General features: G+C 38.2%; 2 protein-coding genes and 1 long non-coding RNA gene across 4 annotated transcripts in view; 1 reads left to right on the forward strand and 2 right to left on the reverse strand.

Annotated features, from left to right (window-relative positions):
* Positions 1-3,060, forward strand: part of LOC140342130 (uncharacterized) — a 5,733-nt gene extending 2,673 nt beyond the window's left edge. Inside the window, exons 2-3 of the long non-coding RNA XR_011922996.1 lie at positions 2,699-2,781; positions 2,975-3,060. This is a non-coding gene — a long non-coding RNA (uncharacterized lncRNA). The remainder of the gene's footprint in view (positions 1-2,698; positions 2,782-2,974) is intronic.
* The window catches only part of LOC140342129 (NACHT, LRR and PYD domains-containing protein 3-like), a 32,556-nt gene extending 25,579 nt beyond the window's left edge, over positions 1-6,977 (reverse strand). Inside the window, exons 1-4 of the mRNA XM_072428200.1 lie at positions 6,883-6,977; positions 2,379-2,539; positions 1,448-1,622; positions 630-695 (exon numbers count right to left, since the gene is read on the reverse strand). Of these exons, the coding sequence (XP_072284301.1) occupies positions 630-695; positions 1,448-1,622; positions 2,379-2,539; positions 6,883-6,892 (412 nt within the window). The 5' untranslated portion in view covers positions 6,893-6,977. The remainder of the gene's footprint in view (positions 1-629; positions 696-1,447; positions 1,623-2,378; positions 2,540-6,882) is intronic.
* A 2,401-nt stretch (positions 6,978-9,378) lies between these two features.
* The window catches only part of LOC140342087 (NACHT, LRR and PYD domains-containing protein 3-like), a 23,717-nt gene continuing 16,882 nt past the window's right edge, over positions 9,379-16,213 (reverse strand). For both annotated transcript variants that reach the window (XM_072428127.1, XM_072428126.1), the window contains 6 exons: positions 15,780-15,944; positions 15,011-15,175; positions 13,452-13,616; positions 12,756-12,923; positions 11,378-11,542; positions 9,379-9,894 (listed from right to left, as the gene is read on the reverse strand). In XM_072428127.1, the coding sequence (XP_072284228.1) occupies positions 9,807-9,894; positions 11,378-11,542; positions 12,756-12,923; positions 13,452-13,616; positions 15,011-15,175; positions 15,780-15,944 (916 nt within the window). In that variant the 3' untranslated portion in view covers positions 9,379-9,806. The remainder of the gene's footprint in view (positions 9,895-11,377; positions 11,543-12,755; positions 12,924-13,451; positions 13,617-15,010; positions 15,176-15,779; positions 15,945-16,213) is intronic.

Consider the following 16,213-nt stretch of genomic DNA (forward strand, 5'->3'; position numbering starts at 1 on the left):
GTCTTATACGGCAAAAAATACGGTAGTTTCACATAGGATGAGAGAAAGAGCCGCAGCTTCCCATCCAAAGAGCCGCATGCGGCTCGGGAGCCACAGGTTGCCGACCCCTGGCCTACACCTTGTTGTGAGAGGATTTTAGCAGCTTCTTGCATCTCATTGCACAGATAGAGAAGGTTATAACATTACTTTGATTTTAACATTATATAACTGAGATCTAATTAATCACTGTCATCTAAATGGTCCAATTACTGATTGGAAGTACAGCATTAATGTGTGCTGTTCATTGGTCTGATTTATTAAAGCTCTCCATGGCTGGAGATGGAATGGCTGAATCCTGGAATGGATTTCTTCAAAGTCATTTGCTAGCAAAAGTTTTGAATCCTGGATCAGATCGATTACAGGTTTGCCTGTCTGCACCCTCCTCCTGTCGCTGATTGATGAAAAAAGTAAAAAAAAAATCTAAATGTCCTACGTACTTTCCTAAATAAGGAGTCAGGTAATGCACCAGTCCAGAGACTTCTCCTTGGATTGAAGACTAAAAGAATCTTTCTTACAGTTTCTATATCCACAGTTTCACACTTTACAAGTGAGTTTTGTGTTTTATCAGACATACAATGTGATTTATTTACCTTGCAGTTCCTGAGCCAGTGTGTTTCCGTATTCATCCAGCAAAATCTGCTCCACCAGACCCTCACCTACAGAGAGAAATAAAAGTAATACATAGTAATCTACAACAAAATTACACATTATACAAATATGTCAAAATAGCAGCATATTAATAATATTTTGCCAGGAATATTGAGGAATAATTTGTTATCTGAAGTTTCTCACCTATATTATCACCCTTTACACCATTGTATGGTTTAACTAAAAAATTGTATCGTTTGCTGCTGTGTACTTTAACACTAATTTACAAATCGATCAGTGACCACTAGGTGTGCACATTATTGTTGACAGAAGTTTGGACACACTGGTTTAGAGTAATGTGGTCACAGATTACTTAGCACTGAAGATGACAATAGAAATGTGTATAGAATGTGTTAATAAACGATGAGGCACGTTTTTGAGCATTATAGATAATGCTCCTTTCAACGTTTTAAAAATTAAAGCGTGGGGTTACATGGGTAAACGCATCCATTGAATTAAATGGATTCAAGCATTTTTCCTTGTGTATAAATGCTTGAAATTATAAACGCGGCAAAATGCGACATAGACGTTTCTCAGCTGTTTAAAGGCAAGTATTAAAACACTTGTAAAAGTGCATATAAATGCGGTAGGAACATTTATATGAGTTTTACTGTCCATGTTGACCCAGACTTAAAGAGGAGTAAAGGCATGACAGTGGAGAGGTGGAGAAAATAAACTTTACTCAAATATAAAATTGCAGATGAACAATTGGTGTCAATTTATTATTATATTGGTGTCTGAAAACACAAGGTAATGTTACCTTTTTTGCTAATCTCATCCAGAACCGCCAGTAAATTAGGATGTCCTTTCTTTAGTGCATATAGACATTCCCAGAGTCCAATCACAGCTTCCCGTCCTATATTCTGTATTTCACTTAATAAGATCCGAGAGAAAAAGGATGGGTCTTGTTTCCTGTTCAGGCAGGTCTGGAAAAACTGTTTTAATATTTTTTAGTAGAAAACTATTGAGCTTCTATATTTATGTTGCTACCTAAATCTTTATCTTGATTGACACTGAAAAATGGAAAAGTTGTAACTTTTCCAACCCTTTTATGTTTCTATATACTATTTCTCAGAAACACAAAAGGTTTTGGAAGTAAAAAATGCTCCTCCACGGGGCATTTTTATATATTTGATCTGACTATTACTCAAAAATCTAATCATTTGATTGAGCATACTACCGCACACTACAGTGCACTATCATTTCTCTAGTAACGATTCCTTTTAACCAATCGAAATATAGATCAGTCACTAGTTTCACCCATTTGATCTCTCAGCATATTCACAGATTTAAAATTGGTCAAGATGTCCCAAAAACCTGTCAGTTACTTGTACAAACAACAGAAATTTTTTAGCCTTTTGCCTTACTTTTTTGTCAATTGAATGCAGAAATAAAGAATCAATTGACAATCAATAATAAAAACACTTTATGAGAGGGAAAATTTGATCAGTCTATGGTAAGACAAGTTATGTCTTTTTCTTACATCTCAATTTAAGACATTCCGAGCAAAAAGCTCTACCAGGAGAGTGTGAGGGTTCAAATTCTGTAGGATGTAGGTCAGGTCATCAAAACTCATCAAAGAATCAGGAATGTGGGGTAAAAGTGCTTATTCATATTCTGGTTTAGGGTGGAGTTGTCCTTTAGTACAAATATTTTGTTCCAGCTGATATAAAAAATATCTTTATTCTTACTTTTTTACTTAGAACTCTCCGAGCATACAGCTCTCTTAGGATGGTGTGACGGTCCAAGTTCCCCAGGATGTAGATCAGATCATCTCTGTAATACTCAAATATCATCCTCAGAGATGAATCTTGATACGCAGACAGCTGGTGGTGGAACCTTCCAACGTCATCTAGAGAAACACACAGAGAATATATTTACAGCTCTGACCACTAAAGTTAGAACTCAAATTATCTCCCATAATTATTTCTCTATCTCCCAGTAGGAGTGCCAAACACAAGAGGTCAGAAGTCAAAATATTTTTTACTTTTTGTCCTTTTAATTTTTTTAGATTTCTGAAGAAAAAATCTGCAGCACATTTCAGGGGCCTTAAAATATTCCCTTCTTCAGGGATGAATAAAAGATCGCATACAGGTATATACTAGTTTACAGGAAATAATAAACAATGGAACGATTTATAACAAAAAACATGTATTAAAAGTAATATACAGTGGTACCTCGGTATAAGTCCACTTTGGAATAAGTCCAACTTGGTAAAAGTCCTGTTTAAACACGAACAATTTTGCTTGGTATACAACCTTTGATTGGTATACAACCTTTTTGCTAGAACTTGTACAGGTCAAAATGAGTCATAAAACCGTGCGTACCTCTCTCGAGACAAAGCCACAACTGCCCACGAGCGTCAGCATCTCCTCTCAGCACCATCCTAGTAGGCACGCGACTCTTCTCAGCAAGGTAAAGTGACGTTAAATTTTCATTTATTTCATCTAATTGCTTCTGTATTTATGTATTTTAGGTATAAGCAGTGTTTAAATTATTTCATACAGCCGCATCAATGTATATTATGCCAATAACAAAAGGATTTTTTTTCATGGGAACGGATTACTCATTTTCATTTTATTTCTTATGGGAAAAATTTGTTTGGTATAAGTCCAAGGATCTGGAATGGATTAAGGACTTATACCAAGGTACCACTGTACTAGATATATTATTTGCATTTATTTTAATATATTTTTAATATCTCTAGTATATAATAATTTCTTAAACTGATATAGGCCCCTTATAGCTATCAAACCTGCAGTTTTCTAGGTATTTGTAAGTATTTTTACTGCCTTTTTTTGTACAGTCATTTTTAGTTGGTAGGATTTAAAAGCAATTAGGCTATGTTCACACTGGCAATGAGGTTGCCGTGGGTTTGCCACTTCCTCACGCCAGGGAACTGCCGCCTTTTGGTGGCGGCTTAATATGAATGAACGGGCCAGATGTGAACTGTGCAGACGCTGTTTTTTTTATGAATGAGCACTCTGGTGTGAGTGACAGAGCAGCTGGCAAGATGCCAGCGATAAAGAGCTCTGCAGGATGGCATGATCCCAAGGCAATTCTCAACCTTCCCGTATTCAGAATCTTCATGCAACTTTTATGAAGCCAGCTTCATAGACTTGCATTGAGGCACTTGTAAACTCTTGTGCAGGTGTTTTTAAGTGATTGCTTCAGAGGTTTATAGAGGTTTGTAGGCATTTTTAAAGCCTTGAGGTTGTCATGAGTACTTGCTGAAAAAAAGCAGAAAATTGCCTATACAGTTAGGTCCATAAATATTTGGACAGAGACAACTTTTTTTCTAATTTTAGTTCTGTACATTACCACAATTAATTTGAAATGAAACAACACAGGTGCAGTTGAAATGCAGACTTTCAGCTTTAATTCAGTGGGTTGATCAAAAAGATTGCTTAAAATTGAGGAACTAAATCTTTTTTTAACACAATCACTTCATTTCAGGGGCTCAAAAGTAATTGGACAATCGACTATTGGCTATTTCATGGGATGGTGTGGGCATTTCCTTTGTTATGTCATTATGAATTAAACAGATAAAAGGTCTGGACTTGATTTGGGGGACGGGTGCTTGTATGTGGAAGATTTTGTTGTGAACAGACAACATGCGTTCAAAGGAGCTTTCCATGCAGGTGAAACAAGCCATCCTTAAGCTTACAAACATCTTCTGAAAACAGAAAAAACCCATCCAAGAAACTGCAACAATATTAGGAGTGGCAAAATCTGCAGTTTGGTACATCATGAAAAGAAACAAAGCACTGGGGAACTCAGCAACGCCAAAAGACCTGGACGTCCACGGAAGACAGCAGAAGTAGATGATGGCAGAATCATTCCCATGGGGAAGAGAAACCCCTTCACAACAGCCAACCAAGTGACCAACACTCTCCGGGAAGTCGGCATATCGTTATCCAAGTCTACCATAAATAGAAGACTGCATGAAAGTAAATACAGAGGGTGCACTGCAAGGTGCAAGCCACTCATAAGCCTCAAGAATAGAAAGGCTAGATTGGACTTTGCTAAAAAAAAATCTAAAAAAGCCAGCACAGTTCTGGGAAAACATTCTTTGGACAGATGAAACCAAGATCAACCTTTACCAGAATGATGGCAAGAAAAAAATATGGAGAAGGAATGGAACAGCTCATGATCCAAAGCATAGCACATGATCTGTAAAACATGGCAGGGGCAGTGTGATGGCTTGGGCGTGCATGGCTGCCATGGCCCTGGGACACTAGTGTTTATCCATGATGTGACACAGGACAGAAGCAGCCGAATGAATTCTGAGGTGTTCAGAGACATACTATCTGCTCAAATCCAGCTAAATGCAGTCACATTGATTGGGAGGCGTTTCATAATAAAGATGGACAATGACTCAAAACATACAGCCAAAGCAACCCAGGAGTTTATTAAAGCAAAGAAGTGGAATATTCTTGAATGGCCAAGTCAGTCACCTAAACTGAACCCAATTGAGCATGCATCTCACCTGTTGAAAACTAAACTTCGGACAGAAAGACCCACAAACAGCAACTGAAAACTATGTTGGTGAACTACATGCTTTTATTTTTGTCACTTCGCACATGTTCTCACATGTCCCTCTGACACCCCCAGCAACTTGGTTATAATACTATGTTCAGTAGCATTGCAATCAATTGAAAACTCCAATAGATACCTTTAAATATATTGTTTCCCAGACCATAATTTACCTATATTTGTGAAAACTACATGTGTTTTTTTAACTGTGACACACCAACCCCCCTGAAATGATGACTGTTGATGATGCTTTGTTGTTTTATATTTCAGAAGCCAAAAAAAATTAAAGTTTTTCCCAACAATTCTTTAAGTTTGATCATACTTTTTTACATTTGTAAATTTACACATATGTTCTGACCCCTGGACCCTCTCCTTCAGGGATTTTCAAGCCAGCAAGTTAAACCCACAAAATTAATTTCCAGGATTTCCCTTCATAAGGAGATTGGCTTGCAAGGGGTCCCCAAAATAATGTGATAACCAGATTTAAAGCAGGTTTGTCTAGTGCTGATAAGAGAGTGAGATATTGGGGGAGAGGACAAGAGAGCAGAGGGAGAAAGAGAGAGTGAGATATTGGGAGCCAGTAGGAGGGAAGAAGGACAGAGAAGAGATAAAGAGAGACGCGTGAGGGAGAGAATGGAATGGAGAGAGAAGAGTCATTCCTTAAAAACAAATGTCACCCTGCCCTTATTTCAGCACTGTATATGACCCCATTGTGCATATCACCCTCCCAGGATCTTCTAATGCATGTACTGACAGTGTATTTGTTGAAGGTTCTACCCAGAGCTGTTGCATCAGTAAAAATGCCACCCTAGGGCATTCCCTAGCTGGTGTTTTGAGAAATCCACACCTTCCTGTACTTCTCTGAGTTCTTCGTCTTCTAAAAATGCATGTTTCATGGTTTCACTACTCTGACAACTGACCCAAAACAAACATATTGAGTGGTAACATACTTGCAGACAATGCTAGTTTTCCTGCACTGAATACACATTACCTGCAAAAAGCTGTGTGCTTTAAGAATTACTATTAGAGAAAAACACAGGTATTTTGAGGTTCATTTTTTAAATCAAAACATAGTTAGAAAATCTTTGCACATTTGTCTTAACCTCTTAACACTTGGTAAAATGCCACATGTCTTCAGAAAATTAATCAAAGTTGATTTAAAAGTCAACATTTAAACTCTTTTATTTCCTGCTCCCTTACACAGCAAGGGTTAACTGCCTGTTTAGTCTACAAGATAGAAGTATACTTATTATACTTACGTTATTATATAACTTGTGTTATTGGGGGGTTGCTCACATAAAAAGGAGTAGTCTGCAAAAGAGCTCTGAATAGGGTGATGTGTATGTCAACTCATCCATCATTGCTAAGCGAAATGAGCTAGTAACTATTTCAGTGGGAGAATGACCCACTGCAAGGGTAAAGATTTTTCAGCTTCAAGTATCTACCTTCCCGAAGCTGTAGATACTCGCCTTCCCTTCCCTGAACTGCTGCTAAATTTGCTTACAAACAGTACTGCCTGGATGTAGAACAGCTTGTCCAAAGATTGTTACTTTTGGTGCAATTGTAAAAATCTATCAAAGACAATATTTAGCTTACTTGTTGTTGCAGATGCTCTAATCCAGCATTCTGTATATTAAATAGGTGAATATTTAGCCTTACCTTCCATCATAGACTGATTTTTAGGTGATATTGCGGCAGCTCAGAACACAGAAACTATGTCGAATTTTTGGTAAGGGGGAATGGCTAAATGTGATAAATGCTTTCACTTCCAAAATTGTTTTATAGCTTACTCCATATAGAGCTGAAAAGATTAGGCAATCGGCATGGGGAACTTACATTTACCCAATCCAATCTAGACGCAATTGTTTCACTTCTCTTTGCTTCCATCTTAAATCATTATGTGCTTTAGTATAAAAGCCCTGGCTACTTGTTATCTTATACTCTACAACCATTCAGAACTTTCCTAATGATAATATCAAAATCCCAGGACTCTAAGAATCCCCCACCAATGCTCTATGCTGGTGCCATTGGCTTCCACCAATTCAAACAACAGTTGGAATTACAGACCAACACAACAGGTGTTCTACCGGGGTCCAATTGTCTAAAAGTTCTGCTGTCGGTGCAGTGCTGCTATCGGATAGAGATTGCACAGCATAAGGCGAAGTACATCAGCACAGCCGGGGATGAAGGGGACACTGCACTGCTGATCACAAGAATAGAATTACCTTCATCAGAAGATCAATCAATATCAGCAGAGCCTTGAGCAGCTCAGCAAGTCCTAAAATTTGGTAAATACAACTTCAGATGAGCAACAACACTTGACATATTGCACAATGTCATTATTTATTTTCCAAAGTCACAATGCAGAAGCAGAGTGTGAAAAAGGACCCTCTAACCACTTCTATATGAATGAAGAGGGCAAGTGGTACCAGGTGCTGCCTATCAAATGCATTGATTAATACACTGATCATTAGCATGTGAGACCACCTCTATAAAAGCACTTTTGGCAGCTTTGTGGTCTGGCACATTCAAGTGTGTGTTACCACAATGCCAAGGAGAAAAGACATAAGGAATGATCATTAGGTAATTGTTGCTGCCCATCAGTCTGGGAAGGGTTGGAAGACCATTTTCAAAACAACAAAATTCCATCATTCTACAGGGAAAGAAAATTCACAAGTGGAAAACATTAAAACAGCCATTAATCTTCCCAGGAGTCCATGTTCCAGCAAATTCACCCCAAGGTCAGTCCATGCAATGCTCAGAGATCGCTAAAAAAGCCATCAACATTATCTCAGATTCTGTAGGCCTCTGCTAGCATGTTAGATATTACAGTTAATGACATCACAATGAGAAAACAACTAAAGATGTATGGCGTGTTTGAAAGGATTGCCCAGGAAAAAAAGCCTCTTCTTTCTAAAGTGAACATGGCAGCATAGCTTAGGTTTGCAAAGTTACCTCTGAACAAACTGAAAGACCTCTGCAACAATGTGCTTTGGACAGGCGAGACCAAAGTGGAGATGTTTGCCTATATTGCACAGCGGCAAATATGGCGAAAATGCAAATGCAGCATATTGGCACAAACACCTGCTATGCTTAAAAGGATGAAGGAAAGAAACTAGGCAGGCTTTTAGCAATGTATGGTATTTTATTGTAATGAGTTTGGATCCTGATTCTAATATAGATCGACTAACACTAATAAACATTAGATGGATATAAACAAGAAACCTATTTTCAAGCAATTACAGTGATACATATAAGATATTTGAGTTCCTTCAAACAATACACATCATATTTTCAGTTTTCCAACGGGTTTCACTAATTTTTTTTAATCTAATTTGAGCCCCCCTATCATCGGATTTAGCTTATACCAGGGGAAAGGACAAATATACTCGCATTTAATTCTATCAATGAGAAATTGGGGAATATCATAGAAGATAAATAGGTCAAAAATGTCTTGATCATTTTATCCGAGTAAACCTTTTTACCCCGTTCCTTTGGTACCTACCATATTGTAGCTAAGGAGATATGATTAAATTATATTCCATACATAAAAAACTTGATGCTTAAAGCCTGTCTACTTATTTTCCGTCATCCTTTTTAAGCTTATCACTAAACCAGGCTTGGCTATTTGAAATGTATTATTTTCTAGGAACTCTTCTTGGAACACCTTATTCCATTACAATTTTTGGACAAAATCCGTATATGGTGGAGCAGGGGTGATGATTTGGGCTTGTTTTGCAGGCATAGTTCACCATGAACTCCTTTGTATACCAAAGTATTCTAGAGGCAAAGATGAGGACATCTGTGTGAAAGCAAAAGCATGCTAAAATTGGGTCATGCAACAGGACAGTGATCCCAAATGTGTATTCCAATTGAGGAGCCAATTGCCAACCACCCTCTTTGGTATGAAACAAGCCTGATATTTTCAAATGGGGAGTTAGGAGGCAGAGCACAAAAACCCTTTGCTTAACCTCTTCAAACCTTGTATCTGTTTGCCCCTTACGGACTACAGAACTTCTTTGTACATTTCTGCTAGGTGTCTATGTATTCTCCTATTCACCACACTTTAATAAAGAAATACAATGTTGTTTGCACAAAAAAATCTTGTCAATATTGTTCTGTAACACATTATTTTGAACTCATTGAAGAAAAAAATATAGATATATATTTTTATTATTACTAGTACAGATAGCATTTCCTGTTCTGACAGATAACCACTTTTGAGATTGGTCACTTGGTGAGAGTGTAGAGTGAATAACTGTTTTAATATGAAGAGGTGTAGAGAGATTCAACCATGTTTTATAAACAAAGCCCTTAAATTATGTTTCTGCCATAAAGCATGGTTACATTAACTACAAATGGCATTTTATGGAAATCCCCCAAAAAATAGAAAAATGACTAGGTTTAAATATGAATGGTAAATAAAAGTTATTCCGGACTGATCAAGCAATATTATGTCTTCAGTTGTGAGTACAAATTTGATTATGCATTCACCCATTGGGCCACGTTTCTTTATTTCTAAATTTCATTCTCATCATCCAGAGCAATGTTTTGGCTTCATTCACAGCAGTTGCAGAACATCATTATATGTCAACCTTCAGCCCTGGTCGGAGCTCTTCCAGCTTTTTAAGTTCCTGTGTTACTTCCGTTGACATTAAATTGTCACCAATCCTAGAAAAGAGTTTATAAATAGTTATCAGTTCTCATCAGAACACTGTCATCATATTTTTCCACCCAAGTTATAAAGCAAAACTAAACTAACAATAAAATAATCACTCTTACTAATAATATTACAGATCCCTTGATGTAGCTGGTCCTTCCCATGATCCGATCCCGAGTCATGGGAAGGACCAGGTGCCGTTATCTTCTGTCTTCCCTTTCCCCTTCTTCTTGTCTTTTTTCTACGTCACCCAGTCTTGCACTGCGCAGGCATGAGATCAGGTGATGTAGCAGCTGTTAAATGAAAAAAAAAAACAATACCACTGCGCATGCGTGAGATCGGCATCTCTTTCCCCTTGGAAAAAATGCTCCTTCTGCGCATGCCCAAAAGGAGCAGCCAGAGCCTCCCGAGATGCATGATGTAGGTATCCCAATAGGCTCTGCACTCCCATTGTCTCGTTCCTCTGTAAAAATCAATCCCCTATGGGTGATGTCTGATTTTAACAAACTTTGCTGCAGATTCCTACCTTCTGAAGAAAAAGCTGTTTGTTGTCAGTACACATAATCACCTGAGCCTTCCATGTGGAAAGTTGCATTGGTGTTTGCATCCCTTTAGAAGTACTTTACTGATGTGGACTATCTTACTAAAATTTAATTCCTATTGCAGGGGATGCAGGAAAATTATTAAGCCAATAACGCAATCAGAAATTTAATGACAGACACAGACAGTGACACAGAAGGAGGAGAGGACCTTGTAATCTGTTGGTGCTATATAAATATTGTGTAATAATAATACAGCCTACTTAAATCCAGGATTTACCCAACCTTTTCCAAAATGTATGCATTGTTTACATTCAATTAATTTAGAAAATGTATAATTCAATGTTTACTCATACAACTATGAGTAAACACTTATTCATACAATTTCCAATTCCAAGAGATATGCAGCATGATTGGTCACTTTTGTGTGCTGCTGTACAGCCACCATTCACAACAAGAATTTACTTTTCTCTTTCACATTAGAGTTCAAGTGATCCCTGCAAAAACCCGCACAGCAGTTCTGGTTCTTAAAACAGCATCTACACATTTTACACCTGGAGGCAGTGAGTGGTTCTCCACTCCTGTTTGTTCCCCATGGAGCTAGCATTTAGTATTTTCTGGGAGGTAGCGATTCCTGGTATGTGGAATCGGAAAACTTATCACAATTTCACTGCAAGTGTGAACTTTGCCTAAGTGAAAAGTCAAAAAGGGTGTCAGCTCCCCCTAGTGGCCATACCTGTGTGCTACTGTGTAGTTTAGCACTGTCTAAAGAGGAAGAGACTTTTTTCCAGCTCTGCTTGATCAGAGCTTCTTGTTTTTAATTTCATGCTGGACCTCAATCTATATAACATAATATATATACATAATAACAGAAATACAAATATGTACCCAGGCATATACAGATCTAAACTTCTGAAAATATTGTCCTGTAGCGATCAGTCTGTGTTATACATACCGAATTTCTTGCAGGCTTTGTGATCTTATTATAAGATCTTGGATGTATTTGAAGGAAACGTCTGAAAGTCTGTTATCATTAAGATATAGACGTGTGAGGCTTCTCATTTCACTCAGCGACACCAATAATGGCGCATGTTCATCTGTCAGTCCAGTTCCCCATAGTCTGCATAAAAAAAAGTTATTTCCAGTTAGATGTTTGTGAAAGTTGTTTCAATCAGTTACCAACACCATCATTTTTGAACGAGCTATTTGCGTCCTTGTTTTCACCCAAGTTTCACGCAACATTTATCCAAAACTCACACATTTTTCAAATAGCTTGGAAATGGAAACTGAATGAATTATAAGTAAACATGGAATTACAAATTTTCTAAATGAATCAAATGTGAACAATGCCTAAATTTTGGAAAAGGCTGGGTAAATCCTGGATTTAAATAATTTAAATATTATTACACAGTATTTATAAACCACCAACATATTACACAGCACTGTACAAAGTCCATAGTCATATCACTAGGTATCTCTCCAAGGGGCTCACAATCTAATGTCCCTACTGGAGTAATATATCATTAAAACAGTCTAAGGTCAGTTTTGGGGTAGGCAAATTAAGCCATGTTTTTGGAATGTGGGAGGAAACCAGAGTAAACCCACACCAAAATCTGCAAACTCCATGCAGATAGTGTCTTGGCCAAGATTGAAACCCGGGACCTAGTGCTGCTAAGGCCATAGTTTTAACTTCTGGACCACTGTGCTGACCCGTATATACTAAGTTTCAGTGGGGTACCTCAAGGATTAGTGTTGGGACCCCCCAACTTTATATCTTTTTTTATATATATGATATAGAGTGTTTCTTAGCCGGGCATTCTCCTAAGGTTACCTGGGGTTATTTGAGAAGTGAGCAATGCCTTCAATGGCCACCACCAATTTTTCACCAGGGCAGTTCTACAATATACACTAATGTTGGAGGCAGCACAATTTTTATTGCATGTATTTCTTTTTTGTTTTGTTTCTATTAATTCATTTAAAGAATATGAAAGAAAATGATTATGTAGAGGGATATTAAAATATGATCTTACTTTCTGTCTGATGAGTAGTTGTTCACAGAACAGAAAGCAAGAAAAATCTCTCCCTTAGATAGCTTTGGACAGCAGTAAAATTGGAAAGGGATTTGAACTTTCCCCACCCAAAAAATTGTTGGCCACAGATACATTTTCACACATGTGAGTTTTATAGCTTAGTGAGCTGGTCACATTCCTTTCTTTTATCTTTAAATATTATGTATCTTTGCACAGCAAATATTTGTTGTGCACAGGAAACCTTGACCACACTAATGTGGTAGTGTATACATCCAAGAAGATATAGTTTGGTCCTTTACTCACAGCAATTCCCATATTTGGCTTGTTGGTTTCAGAGCTTCTATCAGATCCTTGAAATGAGGACCTGCCAGATTGTTCTTGGACAGGTGAAGTTTCTTCATTGCCTGGTTATTTCTTATTCCAGATGCCAGCTGGGGGCAGGAACTGTCTGTCAGGTGATTGTTAAAAAAACTGTGGAAGAAGAGAAGAATTTTACCAGAACAAAAAGATAATTTATGTCCTCACCTATAAATTGTGTTAGTGGGAGGAATAGTGGCCTATCATTGGTGTCATTGAAAGAAACAGTGCCCCATCAATGGTGTCAATAGGAGAAATAGTGTCCCATCATTGACGTCAGTGTGAAAATAATATCTCATGATTTATGTCACCTGAAAGAATAATGCCCCATTGTTGGTGTCTGTTTATATAGTAATTGAATTGTTGGTGTTTCTTGGATATTTTGTAAGGCCAACAGGCATCTTCCGCCTTTTTTCTGTGAGCTTTTTGACCTTCACATAGTGAACACACATGTCTGTGGAAAAGAGAACCCCAGACATTTTATATTTGAGGTTTAAATAAAACAGATTCTACCTTTATTCTGAGATTTACATAGCATAGCCATGCCTGGCAGGGCAAGACACAATTAATTGTACAAGATTGTAACAAGCTCCTATATTTTGGATGTACATTTGTACAGTTAGTCAGACCTGTTCTACTCACCATAATTCCTCAATCCGGCTTGTTGTAACAGCAGCCATAAGATCACTAAGATGAGGACCCCCCAGTTTATTTCTAGACAAGTCAAGTTTCCACAATGTCTGGTTATTTCTTATTCCAGATGCCAGGTGGGGGCAGGAACTATCTGTCAGTTGATTATTATGCAAACTGTATAGGAGAAGGAAAACAGTTTATGAAAAAAAGTTTATGAAAACAATTTTTTTTGTCTATAATGGCCCTGGTGACCATTGATGGGAAATCCGATTTTTTTACAGTTTTTAGCAGAACAGGACCCATTGTTGGTGTCACAAGGAGTAATAATGTCTCATCAATGCTATCAGTGAAAGTAATAGAGAGGTGTAGTACCCTACCAATAGTGTCATAGAAGGAATTATGCTTCATTATAATGTCAATAGAAGGAACCGTTTCCCATTAGATGGGTCAAAGGGAGGAATAGTGCCTCATCTTTGTTGTCAGTGGGAGGAAACGTGCCCCATTAGTGATGTCTATAGAAATAATTTTTCTTGTTGGTTCCAAATTGATGAATGGTGCCTTATCATTGGTGTTAGTGGGAGGAAGAGTGGCCCATTATTGGTGTTAGTGGGAGGAATAGTGCCCCATTGTTGTTATTAGTGGGAGGAATAATGCCCCATTGTTGATGTCAGTAAAAGGAATAGTGTCCCATCATTGGTGTCAGTGGGAGGAATAGTGCTCCAGTTTTGGTGTAGTGGGAGGAATAGTGTCCAATTGTTGGTGTTAGTGGAAGGAATAGTGGCCCATCATTAGTGTAAGAATAATGCTGTCAGTAGGAGGAATTGTATGTAATGTCCCTGAATGAGTGCCAGTACTTTACCCAGGCACTAATTCTCTATAGTTTTGCGTATAGGTGGTTGCCTAGCTTTGAGAGGTAAGTGACACCATCCAAGAACTTTATTGCCCCTCAGACCTAACTACACATGGAATAGTGCCTGGAGAGAGCAAGGATTGACAAACGACTGGGGAACCATCCTTAAAAGGAGACTGGGCCTGGAGGTGCAACTAAGCTGGTTAGATGGTCAGGAAATAAATCAAAGGAAGTTAGTGGTTGGGGAAGAACAAGAAAGAAGTCATGCATGGGTGATCAAACAGAAGCACATAATCAAAGGAAGAAGTGGGTGAGAACAAACCAGGGATCTGTCCACGGTGAGACAGAAGATGCTCAATTAACATAACGTAACAGAAAATCAGAAACTAATGCACATGCTACCAGTTAGCAAACACTCTGCTATCCCGGGTGAAGCAGCATTTCAGTATGCAGCTGTATATAGGCCCTGGGTAATCAAGAGTCAAGTTGTAGGGTTAGGTGGAGTCAAAGAACTAAATTGCAGATTTCCTTCAATACCTGCTTTTACCAAGCACCGACAGACAGCTTTATTTCTGGTAGTGACACATGCACGCATCCTTCTGGCTTGATGGGAAGAGGTGAAGAGCAGCCACTGAATTACGAGTGCACTGGCTGATACTGCCATTGTGCCTATTGTTGGAATAGAATATTATTATCTCCGTCAGTTCTGTTTACTCACTCTAATTCCTCTATCCCGCTTGTTGTCAGAGCTTCCATCAGATCCCTGAAATGAGGACCCTCAAGATTGTTATCAGACAGGTCCAGTTTCTTCAGTGTCTGGTTGTTTCTTATTCCATTTGCCAAGTTGGGGCAGGAACTGTCTGTCAGGTGGTTACCATTTAAGCTAAAGTGAATATTAACAAAAAATTGTTTGAAAATGTATTTATTACTCAGGAAATACCTTTGTTAATCTATGTACATGTTCAATACAGTAAATACATTCTCCTACAGTGAATATTTGGTATATGTCTTCTTTAGGCTTTATAGAAAAGACTCAAAGTTTTTAAAAGTCTAGAGTGAAGAAACTTTGACTCTAATCTACATATTCCCAGACTCTGGAAATGGGAGTTCCAGGGGAACTAGTTGTTGAAAACCACAGAGATCTGCTAAGCAGAGCCTGACTGAGACATGAAATAAATGCTGGGATACAAATAAACAAAGGCTGAGCACTCTGTATCTACAAAATATACAAGAACAAAAAGAGTCTCTGCTAAGATAGATGAACTGAGCATTTCATTTTAGATTAAATATCATTGGCAGTTGTCTGTTACCAATTTTTATTATCAATGGTGAACTTAACTTTGCATATTATGAGCCCATCAATATAAAGATTTATGTTCAGAAATACTACATCCCTCTGAATCTCCACGTTTCATAAAGATATATAATGTTCTGGATGTAAACTCACATAAATACATTTTTCTTTTGAACATTCCTGGTATACTCACTCTAATTTCTCTATCTGGCTTGTTGTCAGAGTTTCCATCAGATCCCTAAAATGAGGACCCTGCAGATTGTTCTTGGACAGGTTCAGTGTCGTCAGTGTCTGGTTATTTCTTATTCCAGATGCCAGGTGGGGGCAGGAACTGTCTGTCAGGCCATTATCTTCCAAACTGTACAAGAATAGATACTCACTTTAAGTTGATTTGAAATATTCTATTCCAGTGGTCCCCAACCTTTTCGGACCTACGGACCACTAAACTTTCAGGCTCTGGACCGTGGATACACAGGAAGCCATGTGTCACAGAAACTTCCGCCATAGTGACATCATGATGCCAGAACCCACCCACTCTCCCAATGCAGGTCTGGGTCCAGAGACACAACCTGCTCACCGCCCTGAGCCTGTGATCCATACAGGAGACATGGTCCGCGGCTCCGGCCG

The sequence above is a fragment of the Pyxicephalus adspersus genome, chromosome 12 (assembly GCF_032062135.1).
Source record: "Pyxicephalus adspersus chromosome 12, UCB_Pads_2.0, whole genome shotgun sequence".
Lineage (NCBI taxonomy): Eukaryota > Metazoa > Chordata > Amphibia > Anura > Pyxicephalidae > Pyxicephalus > Pyxicephalus adspersus.